Below are 22,812 nucleotides of genomic sequence, written 5' to 3'. Positions count from 1 at the left end.
TCGTGCCTCCGAATTACTTTTTATTCTTGAACCTCTCCAGAAGAAAAAGAACAGTCAAATAAACATATCAGAATATCTTTATTAAGCATTGATTCTTTTCTCTCTGTGACCTGGTTTGAGGTCACAGGGAGACCAAAGTCAGTACTGTATTGTCAACAAAAGTATTTAAAAATACAATTATTTTGAGATATACATTAACAACATCATTTTGGGACAGCAAGTGTCTTTTACAAGCAGTTAGAAGAGAAAAAGTCAAACAGAAATCAATTTACAGAGTTTGAGATATGGGCCCTGGTGTTGTGGAAAATGAGTCATTAAGTGTTAATGTGGCCTGTCATAAACATGAAGGCTGACCATTCTAGTGTTAGATGAACTAAAGATGACAAAAACTGAACAAAATGACTCCTATAAATAAACCATGACATTTATGACTTGACAAAATCTATTCCTTCCTTCCTGTGACAGTCTGGTAATCTGAAGATCTATTTCATTAGCTTTTTCAGCAAACAACCAATCCAGCCATTCATCAAACCTTTAACATCTTGTCCATCTGCTATGCAGTTAAGACCCCGGAGTCAGTGTTTGAGCAGACAGCCTTTTTATCACCAAAGACAATCTGTTACCAGGACATGATTAGAAGTAATGACTGGAAGAAGCTTCAATGTTGAGTTAAGTGAAATAGGAAAGGAGAGCTTTGACTCCTGATTGTACGGTAGCATCGTCAATAACCCTGTAGATCCCTGATGACGCTCTGTGACATGAGTTTTTAATAATACTTGAGGTTAGACTATCTGATCAGTTTCCCAAAATTGGGAGCTGACAAAAAAGTCATAATCAGCCAGAAAATATCCATTTCTAATATGACAGAAGTTGAAGTACATTAACAGCGCTGAAACATGCAAAGACTTTTTAAAGCTGCACCAATATTTTTAAATTACCAATGGATCAAATGATTGACATATGTCATGTGAAAAGGGGTCATTTTGTAATGTTTTCCTGTCCCCTGGTGGAACATTAAGCAGCTAAAAGACAGATATTTTCCTCAGGAGTTGGTGGAGACCAAAATAGAGCTAAAAGTGAACAGCTAAGAGTCAATATTGGACATATATTCCTCAAATGGACAGAGTAAGGAACCCCAAATGAATCCTAATGTTGCTCCATATGTCAACTTTCTGATTACACGTTCAACATATATTTATAGTATTTAAAATGTTTTCAGCTAAAAAAAAATTAATGCAGCTTTAATGACACATTTTGCCAATTTTTGTGATAATTATGTATAACAATTTAAGGCATGTTTTATCCCAGAGCATCCACTGATGTCACCATGATAACATTAGTATATAATATTGGCTACTGACATATTCAATCTGTTTCAGCGTTCAGTGTAACCCCAAGTATTATATTGTGTGACATCTAAATATCTATTGATCTGTCTATCTATTGATGTGGACATTGATGATGGGAAACAATAGCGGTCATATAACAACCACTGCTGTGACTTGATTAACCAACCAGTCTCTGTCCTTGTTAGGATGTAAAATTCTGCTTAATCTGACATTTCATTTCATCTTGTCATTAGAGTTTGAATGGGCTTCAGTTGCTTAACATGTTTTAGTTTTGCTATCACGAGGAAATAAAGACTACTAGATGGGCACAAAGAAAAGTAAACAACCATTTACAGTGATAATAGATAAATACTTTACTACAAATATAAATATACACTACATAATCAAAAAACTGGAATGTAACTACATTTGAAATCAGGAACTCCGACAGTATAATGCTCATTTTTCCACTTACAATAAGGCAAGCGTTAGTCTAACATTAGAAGATATTAGCCACTATTTACAAGGACGCTACATCTAATCCAGCTATTATCTCTCCCAAATCAGAACTTGCAAAAATGTTTTAAGTCAACGACAAAGACCACGAGTTGTGCAATTCAGTGCAGTGGTGAGAGCGCTATGAGACATCCTTTATAACACAGATGTGTATGTGTGTATGTGTGTGGGGGTGGGGGGGGGTGGGGGGGGGCTGTAAGAGAGTTCAGAACAGAACATGAGGGGAAAAAAAAGAACAGGATTAAAGGAACACAAATGAGACATCCAGAGCTTTATAACAAGGTGAGTGCGTGAGAGTGAATGGGTGAACAGTCGTAAGCACCGACAAACTACTAAAAAGGCTTAGTGAGTGTGTCCTTCTCTCTTTAAGGCTTTTGAAGGAACACAGGCAGCCCTGATTCAGCTGGCAATGACTTCAGCATACCAGCATTTGCTACATTGAGTTTAGAGTACCTGTCCAGTACCTAAGTGCCTTTCTGGTAAAAGTTAATCCAATTTTGCACCACAGTATAATTTGTAACTCTGTTGTTTTTCTTTTTTAATTACAGATGACAAGTAATTCTCACAAGGCATTAGAGTCTTGGGTTTATACCATCAGTGCCATGTGTCGCATCTACCTAAACACAGATTTCTAAAGAGAGTGATAAATGCTAATGATGTGCTATTTTTTTAAGACTTGTTTATCAAAATTAAGTTGGTTGAGACCACGAGATTAAATCTTGAACTGATCAAGATAGAACGGTTCATCTCAGGATGGCTGCAACAATATGTTTGATGATGCTGCGGTCAGTGCATGACACTCAAACATGACTTGTTACTACGGCGACGTATTCCAATTTTCCCTGCCTCACTTGGGTTCATAAGGTGAGAGGATGTGTCAGCGTTGTCAAGCAAACGTCTGACAACTGCATCAAATTTCTCCGGCAGCATCTTCAAATGTACCGAGAGATTTCATTCATCTATCAACAAGTGGTTGCTCTATTGATTTTCTTACAATGCTCGAATGAATACACGTTAGGGATGGTTTACGACTGACATCAAGAGCCCCGCCCAGCGACAACCTACTGATGTAAAACCTCCTGAGAGTGATTTAAGGCCAACTAGTGAAAGAGAAAACAAGAAATCAATAAGAGAGAGGAAAAAAAAGAGTCATTTCAAGCAAGTATTTCTACTATAAACATGATGCAGGGGTATATACAGATGCTTTTTAGGTTTTTATACATGTTACAGTGACAGTGAGTAATATGCAGTTAGTGGGCCACAATAATAAGCAGGAGAAGCTAGTGTATGTTTTTTTTTTTTTACAGGACTGGCAGGTCAGCGATTTTGTGAAACCTAATGTTACAGTGCAAAGGTAATAAAAAAAATGACCTTTGTCAAAAGAAGCATCAGAAATATTAAATGTAAACACTAATATCAATACCATTCCTCCCATAGGAGGAATAATTACGATACATGCACACATGTACACACACTTACACGCCATCGTTGTGCTTAGGGTTCTGTTTCGGATTCAGAGCAAAAAGTCAAAAAATCAGTCGCACACACTTTCATGTAGGACTGAGGAGTAGTGAAATTAAAGGATAGTTTGTTATGAGAAGCAAAAGGAATGTGGAGACCTGCACCATCAGCACTCACACACTTACACACACACACATTCACCAAGAGCAGGCCTGGTTGTAGCTGAAGAGCCCAGGCGTGATGGGGAGATATACTGTACAGAGGGGTTTCCATGACATTGGAAGAGTGGGCGGAGCTTGGAGAGAGGGGGGGGTGGAGGGGGGCACGTAGTCAGCTGGACCAATCAGCGCGGAGAGAAGCCTGTTGCTAAGCTACAGCCAACCACCTGCGTCATATCCCAGATCTGTGGAGACAAACAGCCAATGATGATGACAGGAGAGGTGGTGCAAAGCTGAGAACACTCATGAACAGGATGTAAACGATAAAGCAGATCATCTGCAGCTGCAGCTTTGTGACAGTTTTTCTGTCAACAAGCTAGATTTAAGACTTTCATTTTTCTTGATAGCTTACACCAGTTTTGCAGTTGAAATAAATATGAACATGAAACAGTGCAAGAATTCATGACTGATGTGAGCTTTTTATTTTTTCAATAATCACCCCCTCAAGGCTTGAAAGGGTGAAGGAACATCTAAACAAACTTCTCCCTAGTATGTAATCCACCTCTATGCTGTCTATTCATATGCATCAAAATATAGCTAAAGACACTGCTTCTGTTACTCACCTGCCTGCTTACAAACCTAGCAACATGGTCGCAAACATAATGAGCACATGGATGGACAGACAGAGAAGTGGTAACACTTACTTTTATGTCCTCCTATTTATCATTTATAAGCAGTATATGAATAGTTAATACATGGTTTGACACATTATATAGTCATAAGCAGTAATATGTACATTATAATGTGTTTATTAATGTACAGTATTTGTCAGCTATTATAAATTCTCCTGTGAAAACTTGTTTTTTTTTTTTTTTACTATATTGTCATTCATTATCATTATATACCAGTGTCTACTTATGGCTGCCCACAGGAGTTATACACTAATAAACACTCATATCTGCTATACTATAGTGTTAAACAATTTATGAACTAATTATATGCTGCTTATTAATGCTAAACAGGGGGACTTAAAATAGAGTGTAACTGGAGAGATATACTATGCTGCACCAGCATCATGGTGGTGGTTTAAGAAGTTACTGTGACAGTTTTGATGCTTTGTTTCCACAGTGAAAACGAAGTAAATTGTAACAGACATGAATTCAAGTTAACTAGAGTGACTGTTTTAAGAGTGTAGTTGTTTTATTACAATGCAAGCATTGGCCTCTGGCTTTGTCCGTACCTGGAGGATTAAAATATACATCCACAAGGGGGCAGATCAGAGCCAAATCACTTCTGACCAACACTGGAATATTATCTTCCTTTAAAATGTGTTCTTGGACAATATAAAATTAGATTATGGTGTAAAAAGTGGCAGCAGCAAGAGATGTCATATAAATGTGGGGAATTTTGAACAAGCTCTACTAGCTTCCTTCAAAACTGTCTTCCACTGTTGTTGTCTGTTGTCATCTTAATATACAGCACCCCACCACTCAGGTGCTTCATTGCCTTTTACAGGCATACAATTATATGTGTAAGTGCCTCAACAACCTTTCAAGCCGTACAGGGGTCAAGTGTTTGATACTTGAGTTTAGATTACAGATAATATGCTTTACTTAATAACCAACTGCAGACAGTCTTATTTCATACCAGGAATCTGAATCTAAGATAACAGCTTTGAAAAATAATACTAATTTGAATATTTGATTTGTTTCTGTTCCGATTCAAAGGACCTGTGTTTGACACAGACCGATCACATGCAAGAATTACTGTATCTGCTATCAAAGAACTGTTGTTGACCTTAACAATGCGGTCGCTTCCACATGTGACCATCAGGCCTCTAGATGGGTCCATGTCCATGTGGGCGATGTTGTGTTTCCCCTCGTGGAATGTGGCCAACGGTGTTCGACTGCAAAACACACACACACACACACACACACACACACACACACACACACACACACACACACACACACACACACACACACACACACACACACACACACACACACACACACACACACACACACACACACAATGACAGCATTTCATCAGGGTTTGCTTCTGAAAACAGGGATATAATGAAAAGAAAAAGAGATAGAAGTGACCAATCAGTTACAATTATTGACACAACCCCTTTACTCACTCTTCTTCTTTGATGGTGTCAAAGCAGGCATCACACACCCGCACCGGGAACTCGAAGCCCATAATTGGGAACGTGGAGCGTTTAGAACTACATTTCCCACACACAGCTTTGCCGCACTTCCTGCAGTGGTGCTGCACACAGGAAATACATCTATAAACTACTGACAACTGAATGGTGCGCAGGACTAACAACGGTTCAGAAAAACTGATACAGGTGCACTTTAGTAAGGACACCACTCTCCTACCTGTCGGAGCCCCAGGGTCTTAGTGTCCCACATCTGCTTGATGTTCCAGAAAAAAGGCTGCTCACACTTCTGACACGAGTCGCTGTCTAACCACTGGGGCGCCTGCAGAAACAGGTACAGGTGAAGACCGCCATTAAACATTCAGCAACATCACAATGCAAAGTAAGTGCTACTAAAATAATTTCTAGTACTTCTATGATCATTATTTTAAATCATTCAAACCAGAACTGAGACCAAAACGCCCCTCTAAAATACCATAAGTTCCATGGCAGCTACTGTATACTGCTTGTATTATAGTGAGTGAGCAGTGAGTACTATTTTCCTTCTAGAACATAGTTAGCAGCAGTTATAAGCATCTGATTGTAAAACATATTGATTTATATTTTCATGTAAGAGATTCTATTACTTTACAGTTTACAATAGCATCAATGAGAAAAACTATTTATGGCAAAACCTGAAAATAATGGTATAAAAAAGGATATGAAGCTATCAACCTTGTATCTTGTATAGTACAACACTGTGAGTAGACTATTTAGTTACACCCTTTTTTTTTTTTTTTTTACAGCAGCTGTAACAGTGATGCAAACCTCTTCTCTGGGTGTGTCCATGTTCCAGACTGCGATGCCTCCGTCAGCTGAGCACGAAACCAACTGCCTGGTCAACTGGAGGTAACGCAGGGCCTGGACACGCTCACTGAGGGAGTCGCGGAATAGAGGGAAAATGAATGAATAAACCTGAATTAAGCAATAGTTTTAAAAAATCACAGAGAATCAACACCAAACCCTGCTAATCTGCTGATGTTTAGTCTCTTTTAGCTCATTGTTTTAGTATTTTGGCATCACATTTACTGCTGAGCCACTGATAAAACCACTGCCCAGCTGCAGACAGCGGACAGACAAAGTTGGTGACTAGCAGTGAACACAGTAGAAACTTCAACAGCTTCAAAGATAGATATTTTTTCTTGCTCATAGTCAACCCTGTGCTAACATATAGGCATAACATAACAGTATGATAAACTGTGTCAGCTTATTTTGATGTTTTTCTGTCCCCTACTGGCCAAAAATGAATGACTGCAGCTTTTATTACGACACGTATAAGGATTAGAGTAAAAGGTTAAACAACACAATAAAACAAATACACAGATTGAATTTTAAAACTAAAACTTTCATTAATTCTCTGATCATATCAACTGTCATACCACCAATGTCATATAAATGTTAAATCCCATAAAAGGAAGTCTATTAAATACATTAGTAAAACGGAGGAGAGGAGGAAAAAAGGACACAAAGAGGGTTGAAAAGAAACGAGGACCAGGTCAAACAGGATTTAGGACCCTTCCGAACCACAAGAGCATTACAATTCTCATTTTTATGGGTGTCTGAGAAATAAACCTCTGTAAATCCTGCTGTTATCAGCCTAGTCTGCCACACAGTACACGGGCTTTGCGATGACTCCTGTTAACGGGGGAGAGGGGAGGGGATAAAGGGTGGTGAAATATGTATGAAGACTGAGAAGTGGAGATAAAAACAGAGTCAGCGCCTGGGGACAGCTGTTACTGACACCACTGAGACCTGCCAGTGACAAGAGAGTGTGGGGATGACTGTGACAGACAGATAGACGCTATTGTGAGAAGAAAAAGGTGTTTTTTTTGTCCTCTGAGAAATATGCGACACATCTACATGTCGTTTCATCACAGCCCGTTTTCCCTGGTTCACGTTTTAAGCCACATGTTCATATTCAAAGCTGCAGGACTTACTGGTGTCCCTGCAACAGTAGCGTTCGTCCTTTGCGGCCTCCGATGTCCCACATGATGACGCTGTGGTCGGAGGCCCCTGAGAACAGCAGCCTCTGGACGGGGTCCCACCACAGGACTCCTATACTACCTGGAAGCAATTCACAGAGAGGAAGGCGAACACACTTGTTACATGTATAGTGCAAGAGCCTGTGGAGGGACAGTGTTAAGGTCTGACTTGTTGGCTCCACCCAGTGCCATGCAGGAGAACTACAGCCAACTCCGACCAAACACATTCAGTCTGGAACTGGAGGGCCTTCTCATTTTAAAAAGGCATAAATCTGGCCATTTTTGGATGAGCCTTGTTTTTCTATTAATGCACACCACACTGAGTTGATCTTACCAAGATCTCATTAATTGTTTCAGTATACGGCTACTTATTGTAATGTCTTGCTTACCAGTGGCACTCCTCTAGGCTACAACGCTATAAACTTAAAGCCCCTGATAACTTACTGCCAAAAAGTCCGCCTCCACTCAAAAATGTGTTTCGTTTCTTGTCCCTTCAGCTGGATGTTTGAGCTCCACAGTGCAGAATGATGTACGTGCAGAGTTTGACACTAGAAGGCTGTTTTCACATTCATTTGCTGAAGAGGGAAAGTTTCAGTTCGCCTTAAATCTGAATTTAAGATGAGGATGTGCGAGCATGATTTGTGATATAAATAGTGTGATGTGGAAACTTGAAGCCTCCAGTGCACATATGCTGAAAATGAACTTTAATATTCAGGGATTCTGGATTTTCCAAAGAGGGATAGAGTGTAGATGTAATTCTAAGAATTTCTTACTAGGTAGTTGAACTTCTTTGTGGAAAAATCACATCAGACGCAACTTATTGTTCAAAGCAGAGTATTTTCTGCTCGTGTAAGACTACATCTGTTATAGTAAGCAGCTGATTAAGAAAACATAACTAACATCTAACAAGAGCTGTGGAAAATTGCTGGAAGAGCAAGAAAAGCTCAGCACTGTCCAATCATAGTTATGTTGCCAACATAACTATAACTAATTCTCATTTATTTAACCCCACAATAAAAATCCATTTCTAAAATCTGTCTATTGGTATTAGTTGCCAGGGGTTAGCCTGTGTAGCTAGCAAGAAGCTAACTAACTAATGAGAAAATACAGCTACTTGCCAAATTATTTTCCTTGAGACTGCTAAGAAAAAAAAAGACAGCAGACTAACAGCTGTTGCCAATGATCTGACAACGGATGGGCACAGATTTCATTGTAAATAGTTTGTGGAATTACAGTATTAGCATTTTTTATGGCTTTGTTCTGGCTCAGCCTTTTTGTCATGCCCTTGGCTCTAATTAAGCAGAGAACAGTTGCATTCAACTGATCAGCTACACAACACAGACCATCTGCCTGTTCTTCTGAGAGGATAAAGCACATCACACATGCTTTCACTTTCCTTCTGTCTGAGTATGAAACAGAATGTTGTTAAAGTATGTACAATCTGTTTAAACCTGAGTTATGGTGACTTAAAATGCTTAAACTGCATTTCTGATTTTGTTGTATCACTGATTTTCCACACAAGCCAACTTGCAAAGACATAATTCTTTTCATGTTTTCCACTGGAACTCTTTTGAGCTTTCAACAGGAACTGAACTGTGGGACACACAATAAAGCTCTTGAAGTCAGACCCACTCCAGTCATATGATGAATAATTTATGGTCTGTGGCAGGTGGTGGAGGACTGATTATGCCGGCAGAAACTGTAGCTACATGACCCACACAGCATTTTACAACCATAGAATCCTGTCATCTAATCGCTTATCAAAGCTTTCTTAGGTACTTCAGCTTTTACACAGTATTCTCATTAAGCCACATGCAGCACGCAGTAGGGAGCCAAGCCATTTATAGCTCCTTATTGATAATGTTTAGTGGAAAAAAACATGCTCCTCTACTGCAACTATAAGTCTATCAGTCACACAAACTCTAAGCAAACTTATATGCAATATAGTTACAATATGCGACTCAGTTTGGCAAAAAGTAAATGTGAAAGCCCTGATGTGAGCAAGGCAAAGTCTGACCTTTTCATTCTGTTTTCCAAATTTGATTAATCATAATTTCCATTAAATATTTGGATGGAACTCCAGCTTGTACACAGCTTGAGCCAAAGCCACACCCTTTAATATGTATTACCATCAGTCCAATTAAAATGTATTATATGAACACTGCAGTCAATTTGCAGATAAAAGAGAGGCAGGGAATATATTTCCATTTTGTGACTCTTATAAAATGTATACTAACATATGTCAATACTTGATAAAGAGGATGTTTTGTAGTTTTGTAAGCAATATGGTTGTGGTAAAAAACAGAGGCATTTTAGAGAGATGAGATAGGCATTTAGATGAGTCATCGTTCGTTCTTTTCTCAACAAGCTCATGAGTTCATGTGTGATAAATCCCCAAAGAAGAGCATAAGGAATGGTTTGTTTCACTCAGTGAAGTGTCCTGGCAGTTTGTTTTTGTTGTGTGGTCCATTTCCTTGGCACAGCTACAAGAACACTGAATGACTTCAAAAGGTAAAGTAAACACTAGAGAATATAAACCATCATCTGAGTAATGTTCATCCACTGATGAAGCGTTTGTGTTTAGATGGGAGATTTCCAGAAGGACAGTACTCACATCTAAAAGAGATCAAGTGGTCATTGGATGGCTGGAAGAACAGCAGAGTTACCAAATCTTAGCCTAAACCAGCAGTTATGGGAATTTCTCCAGCACTATGAGACAGCATTTCCCAATCACCATCATCCAAAGCCAAAAGATTGGATTTCTTTTCAATGGTGTCACATCCTGCCTGGAGACAATACTCGGAAAATAATGTTCAAGTGTGTAAAGCTGTTGCTGGGGTTCAAAACTCTATTCTGGTTTTCTGCAGGGTAGATATAGACTTGAATAGAATAGTTGTTTCACAATCATACCGGCTTGTATGAAGTATGAAAATATCACAGAAAACCAGTAGGGATAATATGGCCTAGAGTTATGTTCTATTATATTATATGGTTTCAATATTTCCCAGCAGTGTGTAACAAAATTCCTAATGACATATTTAATTACATAAATGCAAGCTGGACCCAGATGAGCAGCATATAATGAACAGATGGATTTGTGACTGAAGACTTTTCAATACCTTCTAGCTTCCATCTACTGATGGAAATTTCTCAAATTTCTTACACTTGTTTCTTTAGCATTTTAGTTGATGGGAAGTTACATATTAACAAAACATACTCATTTTATTTGTACCAAAACTGTGAAATCACTGGGGATCTTCATCAAAACTGAGATCTCCATAAGCTTCATGTGCTGCAAAAACAGATCTGTAAGTTTGGCAACTTTCTCAAACTCTAATGAGACCTCTGTATCCTTGTTCAGAAAACTTAACATTCTTTCAGTATATGACTTAAATATTCATCAGCTATGTGTGTGTGTTTATATAAATATATGTTTTTCTCCAATTATCTTTTAGAAACTTTTTAAAAATTTGATTCTTAAACTCACTCTTATAAACACCAGACAGATCCATCAGCTCATCTTCATCTTCCTTTTTACAAAATGAAACATGGTCAGTGTTCGCTCAGATATCGTGGTGTACAGATATGGAATGCTAAAATACACATTAACAAGAAGAACTTGCTATCTTTTGAAAATTAAAGAAACAAATTGTCATCACATTTAATTCGTGTCTAATTCTTGATGTCTTAATTTTTATTTTATTGTCTTTCATTCGTGTATTTCTTTGTTTTTAAAGTACTGTTGTCTCCTGATTGATGGACTCTTCTCTTCATTTTGTGTGTTTCTTATTGTCATTTATTTTCTTTGTATTTTGATGAATCCTGCTGTATTTATTAGTTTGTATTTCTTTCCTTTGGGTTAAGGGAAGCTCCATTGTATAAGCTTGTGGCTTCTTGACCTTATTTCTATCATCTGGTTTTTATGCTGTTAAAAAATAATTTTTAAAAAAGTCTAAAAACCTCTAAGGCCTTTTTTCAGGAAATAGATTTCGATGCTTTTTCAGACTTTTCAAATCCTTCAAATAGCCACATAGATAAATCTATAACTAAAATCATGCAAAATTTATTTTTGAACATTGAAAACAGTTTCATTTTCTTGCATATGAAGTCATGTGGAAGAACTGGGTCATCTCTCATTTCAAAAACAGAAGTTTTGTCAATGATAAACATGATTCTTCACTTCTGGGCAGGTGTGTATGCAGCATGTGTGTCTTTACCTTCATGTCCTTTCAGTGTGGTGATGGTGGAGTACGTCTGCTTCTCCAGTTTCAGCAGCGTGATCTGTCCTGAGTAATCGCCGACGAAGGCATGCTGTGTCTCGTGATCGTATCTGAGCAGGGGGTCAGGGTTTAAACAGGCGCGACATGTTAACAACTCAACTGAGAAATACTCCTACAGTTAGTGCTGCACACATAGTGAGTGAATGAAGGATACTGTAGGCAGGAGGCCCAGGCAGTGAAGTAGTGTCTCCCCAGCATGCTGCCACTCTGAGTGCACATCCAGCTCACACTCTTGTCATGGCCAGTACTCACTACCCACTCACTCTCCAGGGAAAACACCATATCTGACACACGGTTCTGGTGGGCTGCAAAACACACATACACGACATTTTAAAAATGCACAAGACATGTTGGATAAACATCAGACAAGATCACATCTATTCCATTTCTCCAAACTGTCATGGATGAGCACCATATAAGACTAATTTGCCTTTTCCAAGTGCTGATCCCATCAGAGGCTCTGCTTACTGCCGCAGTAATCCAGACTAAGTCAGACAAATCCCTTCAGCCGACTGTACTCCTATCAGAGTTAATAGTCCATCTGGGAATCACCTCTAAGGTGCACACTTTTGTTGTCAAATTTCTGTATTCAACATCTATGGTTTTACATTCAGCAGGTTTTCAAGCCTTTTTGAAACACTGCATTGTCCAAAACTGTGGCTAATATAAAAGAAAGGGTAAATACAGAAACCATGCTGATGCGTAACATACAGTATTTGCTGATGTAAAGTATCTGATCTCGATACGGGATCGCAATAAAAGTTATGTTGATAAAGATGATAAACTTCAGGCGTTTTTTACTCAATATGGATAGATCTAACAAACTATCACACAGCAGAAATAAACGAAAGTGGATGTCCTCTGGAAAAGAGGGAAATAAAATGAGTGGAACCGAGGGGCACGAAATTGATGTGATGATACCGCAGCACCCTCAGATTAGTCTCTATGTTGGAGTCTGTCCCCAGGTAAACATTGAACCCAGGCTGGCAAACTCAGCCGCATCCGCTGACGAGGCTATTCTAATGCTAACATTAGCAGGGCTATAGCTGGAGTGCTCGTCATGTCTAAAGTAACGTTTTTTATTTTTTGCCATGTCACCCAGCCCTAATTTCACCAGTGCAATCAAACAATTTTACATCCCAAAATATATTCTCAAATGGACCTTCAGTTGGCTCATCATCACAAATGTTTAGAGTTATTTTTATTTTTTTATAACATCCCAAGTTTCCAAAGATACAAAATCTTATATCATGTTGAACTATTAAGAGTTAATAAGAGCCCTTATTTATTTCTATTTCATGCAACACTGCAGCTATAAAATGATGGCATGTATTGTTGCAATACTGCATGTAGATTCAGAGAGAGGACATGAAACTATCAAATCATGTGGAAAATATTTTTCCTCTATAATTTTTCCAGCTGTAAAGATATATAAGGGAGAATTTAAAAGGAAAAGTCAGGGTTCAATAGGCTACAATCTATTGATGCAGGGTGTAACAAACCACATTACTGTGCATGAAATATGGACAGGCCTTCTATTACACTTCAATGAGAAATGCTATACTGGGTAAATCAGGTTTGTATGGCCGCGCATCTCTCACATGACAAGCTAAAACAAGTAATTTCTCTCTTCTTTTAGTGCACAAGAAAGTAAGATTAACTATTAGAATTGAGGCAACGATAAACCTGAAATCATGTCCAATTTAAGCTAAATAAACCCATTTTATTGGTTCTAGAAGGCGTAAACCAATTCAGTCACCTCTAGCTCTGCTAATAATATTCAACAAAGATAACATATGACTACAAGTCACTCATCAGTATAGGGAAATGGTCAACTCACCACTTTGTTAACTCTCCTTCTGCCAACTCTGCTACCTGGCTGGTCGAGGTTTTCAAATGTAAATCAGAGTAAACATTGAGGGAAAGGTGGAGGGGGAAAACACCAGCTATGATCCTGACCACATAGACAAGCAAGACCATCTCTGCATGCATCTCTGCATCCATCTCAACATTGGAGGAAACACTGAGGTAAGCGTGGAGGGATTAAACACCGGCTGTGATCCTGGCCGCATGGATCTTCTCTGCCAAGTATCTTGTTTAGCCAAGGTGTTGGTTAATAAACTGGACGACCTCCATGCCCACATCAGTTTCCAACGGGATATCAGGAACTGTAATGTCCTTTCATTGCCCTGAAACTTGGCTAAATCGTGGACGGTGGCATTCAACCACGCGACTCTTTTCTGTATACCAATCTGACAGAGTGGAGGACTCTGGCAAGACAAAAGGAGGAGGCGTGTGCTTTATGGTGAATAAGGATTGGTGTGACAGTGTGAATATTAAAATGCTATCCCATTCTGCTCACCTGATCTGGAATGATTGTCAATCAAATGCAAAAGGCACTTTCTACCAAGGGAATTAACATCAGTCATTTTCACGGCAGTCTACATCCTACCACAGGCAAGCACAGAGGCTGCCCTGTCGGATCTTTGCAAAGACTTGAACTGCTCGCAGACCAGTAATCCTGATTGTAGCTGGGAACTTCAATTAGACTAATCTTAAGGTTATGCCTGACTTCCATCAACTTATTGACTACGCCACAAGAGGAATAAACACTCTGGATCACTGCTACATGTCATTCAAAAACAGCTACAGAGCAGAATTGCTCACCACATTCGGGAAGAGCAATCATGCAGCCTTCTTGTTGAGTATGTCCAAGTATGTAAACAAACTAGAACGCACGCCCCAGTGACGCAAGAGGTCAGGAAATGGTCAGGCCAATCAGAGGTTGCCCTACAGTCTACACTACATGAAGCAGTCTGGAGTACAATCCAGGACACCACTGTCGACGTCACCGATGACATCAATGAATTCACTGAGTCCGTGGTGGATTTAATTTGTGAAACAACAGAAGCAACTGTACCCAAAACTGCAGTTAAATCATTTCACAACCAGAAACCATGGATTACCAGAGACATCCGGGATGCCATAAACACACGCACTACAGCCTACAACTTAGGGCTGCAGTCTGAAAACATGGACAATTATAAAGCAGCAGCCTACAATGTAAGAAGCAATAAAGGAGGCAAAAAGGGACAACAAGAACAAAGTGAAACTACAGTACTATGAGGGCATCCCAGAAACATGTGTCAAGCCTCCCCCTCCTCCTTGTCAAGTGCTGGTGCGTCTCTAGCAAGTGAGCTAAACAACTTTTATGCTCGCTTTGAGGCCAGCAGCAGCTGGCAGGCAAAAACAGCTGAAGCAGAGGTTGATGGATGGGTGGGTGCACCTTTCACACCTATCACCCTTTCTGAGCATGACATAAGGAGGGTTTTCAAGCATGTGAATGGCAAGAAAGCACCAGGACCAGACAGTATCAGTGGGCAGGTCGATCAATGTCAGGACAACAACCTACTCCTGAATGTCAGCAAGACTAGGAAGCTGATAGTGGACTTTGGGAAGAAGCAGGTAAGGAACTATGCCCCCCTTATTATCAACAGGTCTTGTTGGAGAGGGTGGACAGTTTCAAGTATCTTGGCGTCCACATCAGCGAGGGCCTGACCTGGCCACTGCATACTGACTCAGTTATGAGAAAGGCAAGGCAGAGACTGTTTCACCTCAGACACTTAAGGAAATTCTGGGTATCCCTTAAAATACTGAGGAATTTCTACTCCTGCACCATCAAGAGCATCATGATGGGGAACATCACTGCCTGGTACAGAAACAGCACATAATAGGTCCACAAGGCCCTGAAAAGAGTGGTATGTTCAGCTGAACATACAATAAGCAGTGCTCTACCCTGCCTAAAGGGTATTTACATCAGGTGCTGCAAGAATAGGGCTAGGAGAATCATTAAGGATGCCAACCACCCAGATAATGGCCTTTTCTCCCTGCTGCAGTCGGAAAAAAGGTACCAGATAAACCAGGCCAGCACTGAGAGGCTCAGGAAGAGCTTCTTCCCTCAGGCCACCAGGATCCTAAATGGAGGTCACTGCCTAAGACTGCCACCCCTCCATGCAACTGGGTCATAGGGAAGGTTGTTCAGACAGTCCAAGACAAGAACAGACTTGAATAAGGCAGTGGTAAAGACTGTCCTCCTCCGGGGACCATGTGCTAGTAACCTCTGGCCCCTGAGGAAAATGGTACATCAAGTAAGAAATGAGAAGATGGCTTGAAGAAGAAGAGTCTTGTCTTCATTGTTTTCCCTCCAATCATACACATATATTTATTACTATTTCTATTCTATTTAAACTATTTTTAATGCACAAATTGAAGGAACTGATGGGACCACATTTCACTGTGATTATACTTTTTATGATTACATGTGACAAATAAACTTGATTGATTGATAGATATACTTGTACTTTTAATCAATGAAAACATTTTTTTGTATATTTGTCCTCTTGCATTTTACTGCCTCATGACCAAACTGTGGTCAAGTCTCTGTGGCTGAAACTTTGATCTTCCTTCTCCCCTTTTTCCTCTGCTACTCTACTTTTCTAAAAATACTTCTTTCTTTCTGGCATTAGTCACTTCAGAAACATTTTTTATCACCTAAATCTATTTAACATACTATTGTGTTTTCTGTAGACTGTTGCTGTCTCTTGTCTGATGGAGCAACAATGTTTGTTCCTTGTGCAGTGTGTTCACAAGATTGTCTGCATGAAGCCACCATGACCATGATTACAGAATAACGCAAGTAATTAATATGAACTACACAGAGAAAAGCATTTTCCAAAATCCCTTGGAAAAAAAAAGAAAGAAAAGAAATCAAGACTCCTTTGTCTGCAGCTCTGAGGAAAGTAACACTGACTGCCAAAAGCCAAATGGTGATTTTGATCCCTGCATATCTTTGAAGTGCACAGACAAATCCTAATGCCCATTTGATCTGGCCGTGAGTCATATTTTTGCTGTTCAGACTCTGCTGCTTGATTTTGCTACAAGTGGTAGAAACCAGATGGAGCATTCCAGTGGTGACATGTGGTGTTTCCTCTCTAAAGCAACAGGCTGGCTGTTTTCCCTTGTTTTCCACTGAGGAGGCTAAATCGCTGCTGATACAGTCATTGGAACAGTGTTCTGTTCATAACCAACAAATTAGACCACTATGAGATGGGGTCAAGATGTAAAGGCTGTAAATGACTGCTTGCTACATGAGGGCTGTGACTTCTTCATTGTCAATCAGTAAGCAAAAACTAGATAATAATAACAATAATAATAATAATAATATAATACAGGACTACAACATTTCTTAAATGTCTTATACTTGAATCTATTGGTACAGTTTAAAGGTACCCTGTAGAGTTTTTGGCCACTAGTAGCACTATAGAGCGATTTTTCATGAGTCCTTGTTTTGTTGGTGTCATGCACACTAGGGTTGGACCAATGTAAAAATTTTCAAACAAGTATGATATTAAACCAAATACTGGACCAGACTGTAATACCGAATTTTACCACTAGGTGGTTGGCCACTCCAGAGTGGAACATAATGAGAGCCCATTAATGTGAATATAAGGGCACCACAGCATGCACCACAGTCAGAACAACTGAGTGACACATCGTATTTTTATTTCCCACAACCATTCAACTTAACTTTTCTTCTTGTGCCAGGGTGCTGTGTGTAGCTGCAGTGTTTCCAGTTTAACAGCTGGAAACACCACAGCGACACAAAGCACTACTATGCTATGCTAATGATGCTAGCTATGCTAACTAGCTGCTAGCCGCCATGTAGGCTGATACACAGTCCTTCCACCAGTTTAACACCATACTTCTGATCAGCCATTGGCAGCAGATGCAAAGAAACAAAGTAAAGCACCAACAAAGGCAAGGAAGAAGAAAATGACTGTAAGCTAGCAAACATGGATGTAAACAACGCATGATTTAAATATTCAAAAAATTTGCTTTTCAAAAGTTTTATGAGGAAGAAATGCATTCCACATGTTTGTCAGGCCTCAAGGATGCACACAAGGAGTTTGGTGGGAAACAATGCATGCAAACATAATGTTTTTTTGTTGTTTTTTTTAGCAAGAAAACTCCACAGATCACTTTTAAGGGAGACTCTACCTGAGCATATATGATGTAATAGTCTATTGACAAAACACAACGCACCTCCAGTTAATTTCTAGTTTATTTATGTATATGTGTTAACTTGAACTTAAATTTAATGATCACTTGAGAAGTGGCAAAACATCAGCTATCTACTTTAACTAATAATTCTGATCAATTATATTCACACAGTATATATCATAGGGTTATCCACTTTGATGGAAAAGGAAACTTTTATTAGACATTTATGTTGTCTAATTGTCCACTCCTTCTGCTTGGTCTAACAGTACAAAACAATGCAAGTACTGAGAAGAAGTTAACTGCTGCTTTCAGCTATGTCACTCATGCTCAACGTAGCTCTCCCTTGACAGTCTCCTGATGTCTCTTGGGGCAAGGAGGGGCAGCTGACAGTACACACACCACCACTGAAACACTTACTCACATGCACAGATCAAAGTCACTCTAGAGATCTACATACTGTATCCAGAACTACAGTATAAGGCCATATAATTCAAATACAAATACCCATAGTGGACATGTCACCAATGAAAACAGGCCTGCAGATTGAATCTCTGATGGCTTAGTAATGTCCTTTCACTCATTTACTCAGCTTCATACACCTCAGAATATGTTTCCAACTGTAAGTGACAGCAAAAGGACTGAGCAGCACACAATCGACACGTTTTCAGTATTTTCATTGCAAACTCACTGGATGTAACACCTGTCTTTAATACACTATGGTAGAGAAAAAGACTGAAGAATGCAGTTTCATGGTATACCTATTCTCGCCAGAAAGTGTTTTCTATGATATTTTAATTCATAAACCAACTTACAGTCCATAACATTTGCAGCGGCAGAGTTTTGTTTCTGGGATTTGCTCGGAATAATCCATAAGAAAGGGTTCATGCAGATGTTTTTTTTTTTTTGTTTGTTTTTTTAATCTATGGATGGACTGTGGATACTGTATACTGTCATTCTGTTAATCTTTGCAACCACTTGGCTACTTGTCAATGAAGGGAGGCTGTGATGTTGTAGCCTGCAATCATACTGCAATCATACGTCATACCGCGATCAAAAGGAGTTTGAGGCTGTCAGTCAAAGATCAACAACACATTACAGAATGACAGTGGGACTGTCACACTGGACCTGACAGCTGTGTGTAATGTGTTCTCATCTTAAGATCTCACCTGGATATGTTTTGACATGGTTCATCTTGTTGAAATCTTCAGAGATGAGAAACTCCTAGAAGGCAGGCAAAAAAAAAAAAAAAAACAAGTTTCAAATCAAATAACCATCCTGCCCCCACAGGCATTTAGAAGAGGCCTGTTTGAACCAGATATGCAGGTTTTTAATAACTAGATTGTTTGACCATTCAAAAGAGTAAGCCTGGAGCGAGAATATGAGTCCATTTGTTTGACTTAGTCTTACTTACCACAACAGCCCCATTGTCCTGGCCTATGAAGATGCGTCTGCTGTCATGGTGGTACGACATGCAAGAGCATGGAGCTATAGGAGAGACAGAGGGTGATAGTCAACATAAGCAGCAAAATAAAGTATGCCACGTTGCAGACTGTGTGTATTGAGTGGCTGTAGTGGTCTAAAATGATTCTTGATTTTTTTTTTTCTCCAAATTTTCTCCACACATTTATTATTCCACTGAGATAATGCAGTCTTACTTACAGGAGACTGTGTGGTAGATGCTTGGCCAGTACTGACCGCTGTCTCTCTTCAGCCAAACCCGGATGGTTCTGAGGATAAATGGTAGAATGTATAATCAAGCATAATCAGAGCACTCTCCTGTTTCTTATGTTACTGGTGCAAGGCCACTTGTAGGACATTCTGTCTACTTTCTTTTATGAAGGTCAATTTTGGACAATGGGGATTTCAACTTTAAATGCATTTCTAATATTTTACTTACGCATGCACCTATCCTGCAGTAAAAAAAAAATACAAAAGTGATGTGAGAATGAGGCATGTTTCAGTGAGAAATACTCCATGGATATCTCCACTGAAGACTGCTCACATCTACTGTACAGCTGGGCTTAATCCTCCTCTGGGAAAGCGGCCCTAATTCTCTCTGCAATGCTTGACTCTGTACACAAAAGAGCACTGAAACGGCCAGAGTAACATATGTACGAAAAATGTGTTTTACTAATTTCAGTTGGTGAAGTCACATTTTGGTGGACACCTAAGCCTGCACATAAATTTTGTAAACAATACTGTCAAGACTGAATTACAAAAGAGATGAGTCAATGCTGAACCACTTTTGAAACTGTCCTTGCGTTGGCATTTACCAGCTCCTCAGAGTTTGTTGTATATACACTGTAAATTAGGCATTTAGGCTAATGCTTATTTGAAACGTGTTCTTTCAGTAAGTATTATGGTTTACAGCATTTTAACACTTTAGCTCTAGTCTGTTTATATAGTACATATTTTAAAGGCCCCTTTATAACAGCACACAAAACTGGACAACTTTGCACAGTACATATTGTATGTTCTGTCATGTTCTGTTTACCAGAATCATATGACATGTGCTGTCTAAGTGCATTTAAAACAAGCTTCTTTAAACCTTTTTAAAGGAAATGAGATGTAAGAGGGCCACACCAACGTCCCACAACTTCCCCACTGAATTATCAAATGGTTTATCTGTCTAATGGAAACTGCATCACATTTCTTCACAGCAACTAAGTTCCCTTCTCTTTAAATGAGGATGTTGCTTCTTCACACTTGAAACCAAGCATGACAGCCCTGATAACACTTACAGCTCATCACCCTCGCCCGGTGAATGTGATGTACAAGTAGGACTATGTTTACCACCTTCACAGCTGTGATTATCTGGCAACCGTTAAAGTGAGAGCCAGTGAGGAAGTTCATTCAGTTACAGCCGCACTGCTGCCTTCACAATTCCTTGAAAATATGCTGTTGATTTGATGGTTTAATTACATATAAACGCCACAGCGATAATATTTTTAACAGCAAGTAAATTAATACGTTTATTAGGCTACATGTAATTTCCCTTGTGATAAAGATGACTAAGAGCACTTGAAGGCAGCATGTCAGTTATTTGGAGAAACTAATGAGTTGTCGCAAGGTAGCTTAACTAATAATCTAACACAACTGTTACGCACATCAAAGCAGAGTCGTAAAACCAGCTTTACGGGATAAAATACAAATGTTATCTCCCTGTTTACTGCCATGATAAGCTAGGGTGCGGATATTTTATGGAAACGACTCATTCTTGGTAAATGAATGTGTCAAATGCCAAACCCCACACTCGCCTGGGCTAACCTTAGCTCCTTAGCTCCATATGGGATATCCCAACCAAAAAATTATGTCTATAGCTAAATATATATAACTTGGGGAATTAATAAATGTTTGTTGTGTCCTTTTTGAAACAGTGTACCAAGAAATACTGATATAACGACCAGCAAATAGCCCGAGCCCGCTAGCTGCTGCTGCTGGGCTTTCGACCGCTTAGCCTGCTTGGCGAGCTCACCTGTCCTCGCTGACCGTGATCACTCCATCTTCTTTTGGTATTAAAACAGCTGCATTGATGGCGTCTGAGTGTCCCTCGATCTTGTTCAGAAGTACCGGTCGGGCGGTCTGGGGCCTCGAGTGTATCTCCGCAGCCATGGTTTGAACTCTCCAGCAGTGTTTTCCTGCAGCTGATTTTCCTACTGAGGATCAGCTGACACCCAGAGCTGCTGTCAGCGTTACCGTAATGACGGCAACAATGCGCCTAACCAATTCAGGCTGTATAGTGGGGCATGAGCGTCGAGTGAGACCTTCATCTTCTTCGTTTAGTTTTATTAGCGGTTGGCAAACAGGTTTTGAATGCAATACCGCCACCTACTGACCTGGAGTGTGGACTAAAGAGATACCCTCTCTCTCTAATATTTCTACCAAACAACGAATTACAATCAAAACAATAAACAAAATAGTCATAATTAAATAAATAAAATGGAACCAAATGAAAATATAAATAAATAAATAAATAATGCTAATATTTCTCAGATTCTGTTCATTAATTTTGTTGATCTTAAAATACTCTAGTAGGAGTTTCCAACACTTGTCATCTGAAGATTTTTTTTTTTAGAATATTACTGATATTATGCTCTCCAATCTTTCTTAGTGCATCCTTTAAAACTTCTCTTTCTGAAACATACTTGGCAATATACAATATGGCAATACAATAAAACATGGTCCACTGTTTCTTCCTCTCCACAGTATTCGCACTTTCCATTATTATGCCTTCCAATCACATAGAGAGGACTGTTTAGACTAGTATAACCATTCCTTCATCTTCAACTCTCTCCTCTTTCCTATTTCATCCTCCAGACCCAGCACTCCCAACTAATGGCATCTTTTTAAAGATATCTTCCTTTATTTTCTTTGTTCCATTCATTCTGACACTTCTTTTTGATTAGTCCCTTAATCACTACTTTAGCTTCTAACTGACATTAATTATTTACATTAATGTGACAACTCCCACTCTTCAAAGCCCTTTTTGCTGCTTTATCCACCTTCTCATTCCCATCAATTCCAATATGAGCAGGGACCCACACAAAACTAACAGACAATCGCATTTGGTAAATTCTGAATTATGAATGTAGTATTTCAAACAATAAATCCTCTCTACACCTGGAGTATCAGTGAGACTTCTGTTACATCAGATACTATATTAACCACATTACAAGAGAGTTGGATGTCTAAACCATTAAGGGCCCAAAGGGCACAGTGTTTGCACAGCACCACAGCCTGGTATCAGCACAGAGACTAATGAATTAGATTCGACCAGAGTGGTGCCCAATGTGCATCATTTCATGAGCAATCGCACTCCTG

At 39.4% G+C, this 22,812-nt stretch overlaps 1 protein-coding gene across 1 annotated transcript; it reads right to left on the bottom strand.

Moving 5' to 3' along the window:
* Nucleotides 1-59: 59 nt before the first annotated feature.
* Nucleotides 60-21,701, bottom strand: wdfy1 (WD repeat and FYVE domain containing 1). The gene is made up of 12 exons (XM_067594016.1): nt 21,467-21,701; nt 19,651-19,718; nt 19,403-19,476; nt 19,158-19,212; nt 12,086-12,236; nt 11,869-11,981; nt 7,607-7,733; nt 6,438-6,543; nt 5,851-5,952; nt 5,607-5,737; nt 5,261-5,369; nt 60-3,708 (listed from the first exon to the last, which is right to left on the bottom strand). The coding sequence occupies exons 1-12, from the start codon at nt 21,601-21,603 to the stop codon at nt 3,649-3,651; spliced, it is 1,233 nt and encodes a 410-aa protein (XP_067450117.1). The 5' UTR covers nt 21,604-21,701; the 3' UTR covers nt 60-3,648.
* Between the last annotated feature and the right edge of the window lie 1,111 nt (nt 21,702-22,812).

This window comes from Thunnus thynnus, chromosome 7 (genome assembly GCF_963924715.1).
Source record: "Thunnus thynnus chromosome 7, fThuThy2.1, whole genome shotgun sequence".
Taxonomy (NCBI): Eukaryota; Metazoa; Chordata; class Actinopteri; order Scombriformes; family Scombridae; genus Thunnus; species Thunnus thynnus.
Note: the sequence above shows the minus strand (reverse complement) of the source record. Positions and strands in the feature narration are given on the sequence as shown.

What these genes read in the sequence shown, in the direction of transcription:
- wdfy1 (XM_067594016.1), bottom strand. Translation starts at nt 21,603, where the DNA reads ATGGCTGCGGAGATACACTCGAGGCCCCAGACCGCCCGACCGGTACTT. An exon ending in CCATGTCAAAACATATCCAG is followed by an intron (nt 12,237 to 19,157) that starts GTGAGATCTTAA and finishes TGTGTTTTGCAG; the next exon opens with CCCACCAGAACCGTGTGTCA. An exon ending in GAAGCGACCGCATTGTTAAG is followed by an intron (nt 3,709 to 5,260) that starts GTCAACAACAGT and finishes TTGTCTCCACAG; the next exon opens with ATCTGGGATATGACGCAGGT.